Genomic DNA, 8,220 nt, shown 5'->3' on the forward strand with positions numbered 1-8,220 from the left:
ATGGGAGGGATGGTGGGCTGCAATTGTGGCTCTGCAAGTGTCACCCTCCCTCCCTGCCTTTCCCATTAGCCAGAGAAGCTGAGTGTATTAGTCCATTTTCACACTGCTATAAAGACATACCTGAGACTGGGTAATTTTTAATTGACTCACAGTTCTACATGGCTCAGGAAACTTACAATCATAGCGGAAGGTGAAGAGGAAGCAAGCACCTTCTTCACAAGGCAGCAAGGGAGAGAGAGAGCACGCAGGCAGCAGGAGAGAGAGCGTGCCGGGGAAACTGCCCCTTATGAAACCATCAGATCTCATGAGAACTTCCTAACTATCACGTGAACAGCATGGGGGAACTGCCCCCATGATCCAATCACCTCCCACCGGGTCCCTCCCTAGACTCATGGGGATTACAATTCAAGATGAGATTTCGGTGAGGACACAGAACCAAACCATATCACCAAGTGTGAGAATGATGACAGGGTCACAGCCAACTCTGTAGCGAAGCCTACAACACCAGTCACCTCCAAGAGATGCCATATTCCACACAGATACACAAATCATGTCTACTAGCCACCCAAGAAAAGTAAAATCAACAGACCAGTGAACACTACATTTTGGGATGCAGCTTGGTGGAGCTGGGGATCTGGATGAGAAAGAAGCAGGGAACGCTCCCCCTGCTCAGCACGGCGCCCGGCGTGTGGTGGAAGTTAATGCACACGGCTCATGCCCTGCACATGCTGTTCCCTGCCTGGAACAGCTGCCCCACCCGACAAACTCCCACCCTTGCATGTTGGGCCCTGACTGCCCCTCTGTGGAACCATCCATGCCCTCCCACCGGGGAAACGGTGTCTCCCACCTCCATCCCACTGCCACCCTTTATACTGCCCCCCGTGACAGTGCCTAGCCTGGTGCCACCCTCCCCACTTCTAAGGGAGGATTAGACACGAGGCCCTGCTTGGAGAAGCCTGTTCAGCACTGAAACAAGCACCATTTTATCTCAAGCTTCCCATTTTTATTCCAAACACAAAATAGAGAAGTTTTATCAAGCACATTTAATCACCACTCTTCCTCCTTTCCTCGCATTCCAACAAACGCGATTTAAGCCTTGGCAAGCTAGAACAAATGGGAATCAAAATTCAAGTCACTTTACAACACATCCTGGAGTTCATTCATCCTCACGTTGATTGCTTCAGTCATCCTTCACCAAGTGTCTTCTGGAAGCCAGGGGCAGTGCTACACCGCAGCATCCCATGGTGGTCTCCGTCCTCTGGAGGCTGCCAGTCTAACGGGAAACAGCTTGCTGCATCTTTAGTTGTCTGTCTATATGTCCCTGTGCTATGATAGAGAAATGAACAGAATGCTGTGGGAATACAGATGATGGAGGGAAGGACTAATCTGTCTGGAGGTATCAGAGAGGACTTCATGGAGGAACTGACATGTTAGCTGGATTTTTTTTTTTTTAATGACAAAGCCAGGTTTATTGCTCTGTGTTGAACCTGTGAAGGTAGGACCTGGGAAGGGGGACAGGGGCAGATGAGATTGGTGACTGTATCTTCCTGGCCATTGCTGGGTTCTCAGCACCCTAGGGTCTGCTGCCCAAGGGCCAGGCTCCCAACGAAGTTCTAAGTGAGACCCAGTGCTGGGGAACAGGGTCTTCTTCCTGACAGTGCAGCCTGTGGGATCACCTGCAAGGTCCCATCGTGGATGCGGGGGCTGTGGTGTTGGCCTGTGCTGGGGCCAGCGTCCTCAGGAAGGTGTCTTGTTGGAGGAGGTGGCAGCAGCCGCCCCTTTCTTCTTGGTCGAGGCCTTCAGCAGTGCCAGCTTCTTGGACAGGCTGTTGCTGGCTTTCATCACCACGGCATGTTCGATCTTCTTCCAGATCCCGACTTCTAGGTTCTTCTTAAGCTTTTGCTGCTGACCAACGCGCGCCTTCTTGGGAGCTGTAACACGACCGTCTTTCCTGCGGCCCCGGTTCCTTTCAGGGGCCGCCGCTGCGTCTTCGCTGGCTTGTGCGCCTGGAACTTGCGCTGCCCCTGTGCTAGGATCCGGCACGCAGCGGAAGAGGCCAGCTGGATCTTAAAGGATAAGAAGAAAGGAAGAGATGTTCCAGGCAAAGGGAACACACATGAGAATGCAAGAATGTAGGAAAGGGCACTGTGAATTCCGAACACAACGAGAAAAATTCCACACACCTGGACTATAAGGTGCACGTGCAGGAGTATTGCTGATGAGGCCAGGGAGAAAAGTTGGGTCCACGTGTTGAAGGGCTATGTGTGTTGCTGTAGGTGGCAGGGAGCTGATGGTATCTATTTTGTAGAAAATTAACTCTGGGCAGGGTGCAGTGGCTCACACCTGTAATCCCAGCACTTTGGGAGGCCGAGGAGGGCGGATCACGAGGTCAAGAAATCAAGACCATCTTGGTCAACATGGTGAAACCCCGTCTCTACTAAAAATACAAAAATTAGCTGGGAATAGTGGCGGGCACCTGTAGTCCCAGCCACTCAGGAGGCTGAGGCAGGAGAATTGTTTGAACCCGGGAGAAGAAGGGTGCAGTGAGCCAAGATTGTGCCACTGCACTCCAGCCTGGCGATAGAGTGAGAGTTTGTCTCAAAAAAAAAAATTTTTTTTCACTCCAAAAGCTGGGTGAAAAGCAAGACCGTTCTGGAGTGCATAAGGTGCCCTACTGGGCACAGCATATTGCACCCTTGTAGAAGAGCATTGACTTTTTATGTTAAAGGTCTGTTTGCTACAGACTAGACAGATAGGAGTGGGGAAATTAATCTCCTAAATAGGGGATGGCACAGGTGTCCCCACTCCTGCCTCCCATGGCCATGACAGGCATTGCTAATCAATCACAGTACTACTTTCTGGTGAGTCTGGTCTTGGCCCCAGATTCTTCCCAATACAGAGCTCCATGTTACCACCACAATTTAGCCGAGGCGACACATGAAATGAAGCATATTTTCCATTATTACACCAGGGAAATAAGCCTATTACTGATGTTAGTCCAAACCAAGCAACATCAGCTAGGAAAGCTTAATGTAAAAGTTCCTGAGAAGTACTATTCAAAATAAACACAACGAGTTGGAGGGGAAGAATCAAGTTCATAGCCTTGAGAAAGTAGCATTTAAAAGTGACCGGGGGTGGGGGGGTCTTGGGGCTCAAGATTAATTTTTTTCCAATGCAGCAGACCCACAGGTTAATCATCATAAAGCTGTCACTCTCTCCACCCTGCACTTGGAGACGATAAGCAATGTTCAAGGCCTTGCCACCGCAGGTTTTACCTTCCAATTTCCCCTTTCACCTGCAGGAGAAGGGAGTTGCAAAGTGCAATGTAAAAAAGAAATCAATTAGGATTCCTAAAGTGGGTGAGGGGCCAGCCATATTCCTGGTCCAGCCCAACAAGTCGGCTGTTCCCCTGGCTAGAACGAAGCAAGAATCCATCTGGCCATGGCCCCCTGCCCTGTCTCAGTCCAGAATTCAAGAAGGACAGCAGGGCTCAAGTTCTGAAGATCCAGGCTTTGTGCTTCAGGGGTGGCCTTTGGCAAGGAAACGGGACAAGCAAATACCACGTTGGTCTTTTCATCCTCTGTACTTGACCTCTGCCCAGGGCCTGCATTTCCTTTTCACACCTCCCAGCCCCACCCCAAAAAGCAGAAGAAAAGCAATACTGGCCCCTGGGGTTCCCACTACCAAGTGCCCAGAAAAGCTGAAAAGGTGCAGGGAGAAGGAGTCCCACCCCATTCCCCTAAGCACGCCTCCACCTTCTGTGCAGGGCCCCACAAACAACTGCCTATTTGCTTCCACTTCACCTAAGTAGGAGGCCCCAGCAGCTATGGCTGGTCCCTAATAGGGTGGGAGCCCAGCTCCCCAGACCCTAAGTCAGCCGGCATCTGTGAATCCTGAAGTTCCCTGACCCACAACGAAAACCAGCAAGGACCCAGCAAGCAGGGCAGGACACTGGAAATCTCATCCAGTGTGGACATGAGAACTGGAAGACATGCATGGGAGGGAGGATCCTTCTAGACCAGGACTGAGTCCCCAACCCCAGCCTCAGCTTCCTCCTCTATAAAATGGGAATTCTAATACTGACTTTGCAAGCTTATTGGAAGGATTAAAAACTGGGTACAGGAGGAGCCACCTAACAGAGTAGCTGGCACAAAGCAGAGGCTCAGCACATGCACAGCTAGCTGTCTAGCTGGACCATCCGCCTAGACCATGTGAATGGCAGGAGGCCTGGAGCCATGGGTCATTCATACTGGGTGGTGGGGACGTTGCTGTTTTCATTACCAAGTGAAGCTTCTGCCATGGAGCGTTCAACCCCTCAGCCCATGGTCACCCCTGAGGCCCATGAAATTTCAAGGAGATTCTGTAGGATTAGGAACAGAAGGAACTGGGCCAGCCTCCATCCAGCCTTTGCCTCTAGGGCAGTGGCCTTTGTGAGACACACTCACTGCCAGCACCCCCACCTCCCGGGCCACCTGAATTCCTGGCAGGGTTTGTTTTCCTCTAAGCATGACCAGGTCCACCCCAGAGCAGGGCAACCATCCAGGCAGTTCCCACAGCATCTGCCTAATATATGCGCCCCTATCACGTCAACCTCAGGCTGGGGTGGGACAGTCTGGGTAAATGACTTAATAGCAGGACAGTCACATGCCTGATATTCACTGCACCTTCCTCCATTTCCAGCTTTCCAGCCTCAGCCCGGACTCATGATAGACAGACCCATGTATCCCATGGCAAGGGGGTTCCCTAAGCCATTCATCTTTGGCCCCAAATACACCCAGCAAACCGAAAGCTCCTCAGATGGTTGTCTCCACCCTATTTAGGGACCATCTTATGCTCTTGGCACTCACTCTGGGAGACTATGCTGTATCCCACACAGCTTATCCAAAAAGGATCTTCCCATTTCATCAAACTTTCCCTGAAAGCACTTGGGTAAACATTGCCCATGACATTAAATTTCCAGTGGGTTTTTTTGTGTGCGTCCCCTACAGATGGGGCTCTAGACAGCTGCCCATTGCTTAATACTGCTGAGTTGCCAAGATAATTTCCTTCTTAGAAACTCACAGCCTCACAAATGCCAGCCATTATCAAGATGATGCCAGGTCAGACTCCGGCCCACGGCGGCAGCTTCTCTTAATCCCCTTTCACTGCTGAAAGGACACACATATCTCCAAGTCATTGCAGCTTACAAAATGCTTTCCCAGCTTGATCTCTTTTGGTCAAAGTTCTGGGATTTGGGGTGGGCAGAAGGCATCATCTTCCTCCTACAACTGAGGAAACAAATGGGCAGAAAAGTAGCCCAGGGGCCCATGGAGCTAGAAGTGGCAGAGAAATGGCAAGGATGTCTCTTGGCAGATCCAGAACCCAACAGACATGTTTGTGCCTTAAATTTTTAAACTATTTACATTTTCTTTAAGCTTCTTTGGCTGCAAGTTGAAAGAGATAACAGATGGGACCCTCTGGTAAAGAGAGAGGTGAAGATTGGGCAAGATACATAGAGAGAGGGGACATCTGCAGCAAGAAATAATATTGATAGTATGAATAGGGACCATACATTGAGCACTTCCTACATACTTCACAACCATTATCACATTCTACCCAACTTGTGAGAGGATAACATCCCCATTTTACAGCTGAGGAAATTGAGGCTCAGAGAAGAGAAGTGACTGTGCAGATACTCACCCAGTAAATGGAAAAGCCTCATACACACCCATGTTTGTCTGAACCCCTGACCCATCACATCAGTCACTACGACGCTCCAGTTGCAGCCCGGTTCTGCCGCTTCCAGCTCCATGGGGCGCTGGGCTATTTTTCTTGCCCTTTCTGTTTCCTCAATTGTAGGAGGCAGATCATGCCTTCTGCCCAACCCAACTCCCAGAACTTTGACCAAAAGAGATCAAGGTGGAAAAGCATTTTGTAAACCTGCAATGAACTGGAACTGCCAAGCATCTCCCAGCCTTCCTGCTGAATCAGAGCAGATTCCTTCAACGGAGGATCTTGCCCCTCTTTTCTCCCACCACTCTACAGGGCACTGGTTCCTCCTCTTCTTCTTGGAAATGCTTCTAAAATCAACAAGATCATCAGCATCGAGCCCCAGTCATGCCAACATCAGGCGCCTGGAACCCTGAGCCCTGCGGGTCGGTCATTCTCATCGGTCCCCTCTCATGATCCAGAGCAATTACTTGCTTAAAATTCAAAGCCAGGTTACACAGGGCCCCAACGTGGGAAAATATCATGATTTTTCCCATGTGAACAAGTGACACAAAATATGAAAATAGCAGAGGGACTCCACCCCACTGCTTATTGGTCTCACACAGCTAAAAAGGAGAACAGGGTTTTACGATGGGACAAGATCAACAATGAATTGGCTTGTAGGGAGGGAAAGAGATGATATAATATTTTCTTGAGCTAAAGGGACTAAAAATAGTGTGAGGTTTTCCAAGTGATGGTGGTGGTGGTAGTACTTCAGGATGTGGCTGCCAATCGTACATTGCAACAGCTATTGGCATGTTCAGAGCCGTTCATAAGGACTGGCTGCTCACCCAGCTCCAGGAACAAGGAACAAGGAGAGGTCCACCTGTCCCCATTATTGCACCTTTGCTCCTGCAGTGCCCCTCCCTGAAATGTCCTTCCTTCAGCCCACGCTGAATCCAGACATCCCACGTCCTGAGCTCCAGACATCCCACGTCCTGAGCTCCAGCCAGCTACTCCAGGCGGCATTTCTCAAACTTTTTCCCCGAATCACTCCAACAGCAGAGGAGAATTTGCAGGGGGCTGGGTGAAGGGTGAAATTTGAGACTCGCCTGTCGACACCAACACAAGCATGAAATTTCCTCCACATCTCAGTTTCATCCTAAGAATTCATGAATGTCATTTACTTTAAAAAGTTTAAACTTATTTTAGTATTTAAAAATCAGTTTGTGTCCCGATGTCACAGTTATACGGTTACTCAGGAGGGCTGTTTGCCTTGTGCCATCAAGAGCTCCTTGACCCAATTCTGCCAGTGTGGAGTGCCCCTCAGCGACAAAACAAAGGCCTTTGCTGAGGACCTCAGAGCTCCTATGGCTATTGAGGCAACTCATTCATTCATCCATCAATTCATTCATTTATTCATCCAATAGGTATTTACCAAACTCCTCCTCAATGCCTACTATCAGGGATATAGCAGGAAGGAGTTCAACCCTACAGGAACCCCATCTCATGGAGGAGACAGACAAGGAGACAGTGTGTCACAGCCTGGTGACAAGTGCTCCAGCAGAAACTAATTATAGGGGCATGGGAACTGGGCACTGGGGCTCAGGAAAGCCTTCCTTGCAGGGAAGGTGCACGCCAGGCTACAACCCAGCCTAACAGAGAAGAGCCATGTGTCATGGGGCAAGCCGGTTAACCACTCAGTTTCTTCATCTGTAAAATGGGTATAACGGAATCATATGGTTTTCATGAGGATTAAATGTATTTAATTAAAGCGGTGCAAATTGCTTACTATGGCACCTGATCCATACTAAGTGTTCAATAAATATTACCTATTGAGCTGGGACCTGAGGAATGGGTGGAATTGGGATGTGGGGGTGAAAGAGGAGAAGGAGGGAAAAAGAGAAGAGTATGTTTCAAACACAAGGAACAGCATGCTTAAGAACAAATATTCAATACATATTTCTTGACTGAATACATTCTATAAGGGAAATTAGAGTAATGTAATCTTGATAGGCCACACCCTTTGTCTATTGTTTCCTGGTGAGTGCGTGTAGGTGGCACTGAGTGGCATCTGAGCCAGGCACCCAAAGGCAAGTCCACTGCACTTTTCGAAGCAGGATATGAACTCCTTAAGGGCAGAGATTGCATCTTTCCCCTCTTGGGACCCCACATTTCTGAGCTAGGGTGAGCTGCAGGGTCTTATTTTTTATCTCCAAGGGCGACTCATTCACCCCTCTCCTCCCTCTTTTGGCTATTTCACCACCACTTTCATCCTGGGGAAAGGCCTTGGCCAAGATCATTGGAGAGATCCAGGTGTCCCACTTCATGGAAGGACCTGAGTAATGCAGGCTGGGGGCAAACAGCCCTGGATTTGTATTCAAGTCCTAGCTCTGCCAGCAGGAGGCTCTGGGTCCTTGGCTGAGTCACCTGGGACACCAGTCCAGAGATGGTTCTCCCATGAGGAGCAGGCTTCAGAGGTTTTGATGGGAAAGGATGACCAACCATCCTGGTTCTCCCTGGACTCAGAGG

The 8,220-nt window shown here is 49.6% G+C and overlaps 1 protein-coding gene across 1 annotated transcript; it reads right to left on the bottom strand.

Moving 5' to 3' along the window:
* Positions 1-1,439: 1,439 nt before the first annotated feature.
* LOC129461999 (leydig cell tumor 10 kDa protein homolog) lies at positions 1,440-5,791 on the bottom strand. The gene is made up of 3 exons (XM_063624020.1): positions 5,731-5,791; positions 2,184-2,270; positions 1,440-2,066 (listed from the first exon to the last, which is right to left on the bottom strand). The coding sequence occupies exons 1-3, from the start codon at positions 5,789-5,791 to the stop codon at positions 1,738-1,740; spliced, it is 477 nt and encodes a 158-aa protein (XP_063480090.1). The 3' UTR covers positions 1,440-1,737.
* Positions 5,792-8,220: the final 2,429 nt, after the last annotated feature.

The sequence above is a fragment of the Symphalangus syndactylus genome, chromosome 2 (genome assembly GCF_028878055.3).
Source record: "Symphalangus syndactylus isolate Jambi chromosome 2, NHGRI_mSymSyn1-v2.1_pri, whole genome shotgun sequence".
In the NCBI taxonomy this organism is placed as follows: Eukaryota; Metazoa; Chordata; class Mammalia; order Primates; family Hylobatidae; genus Symphalangus; species Symphalangus syndactylus.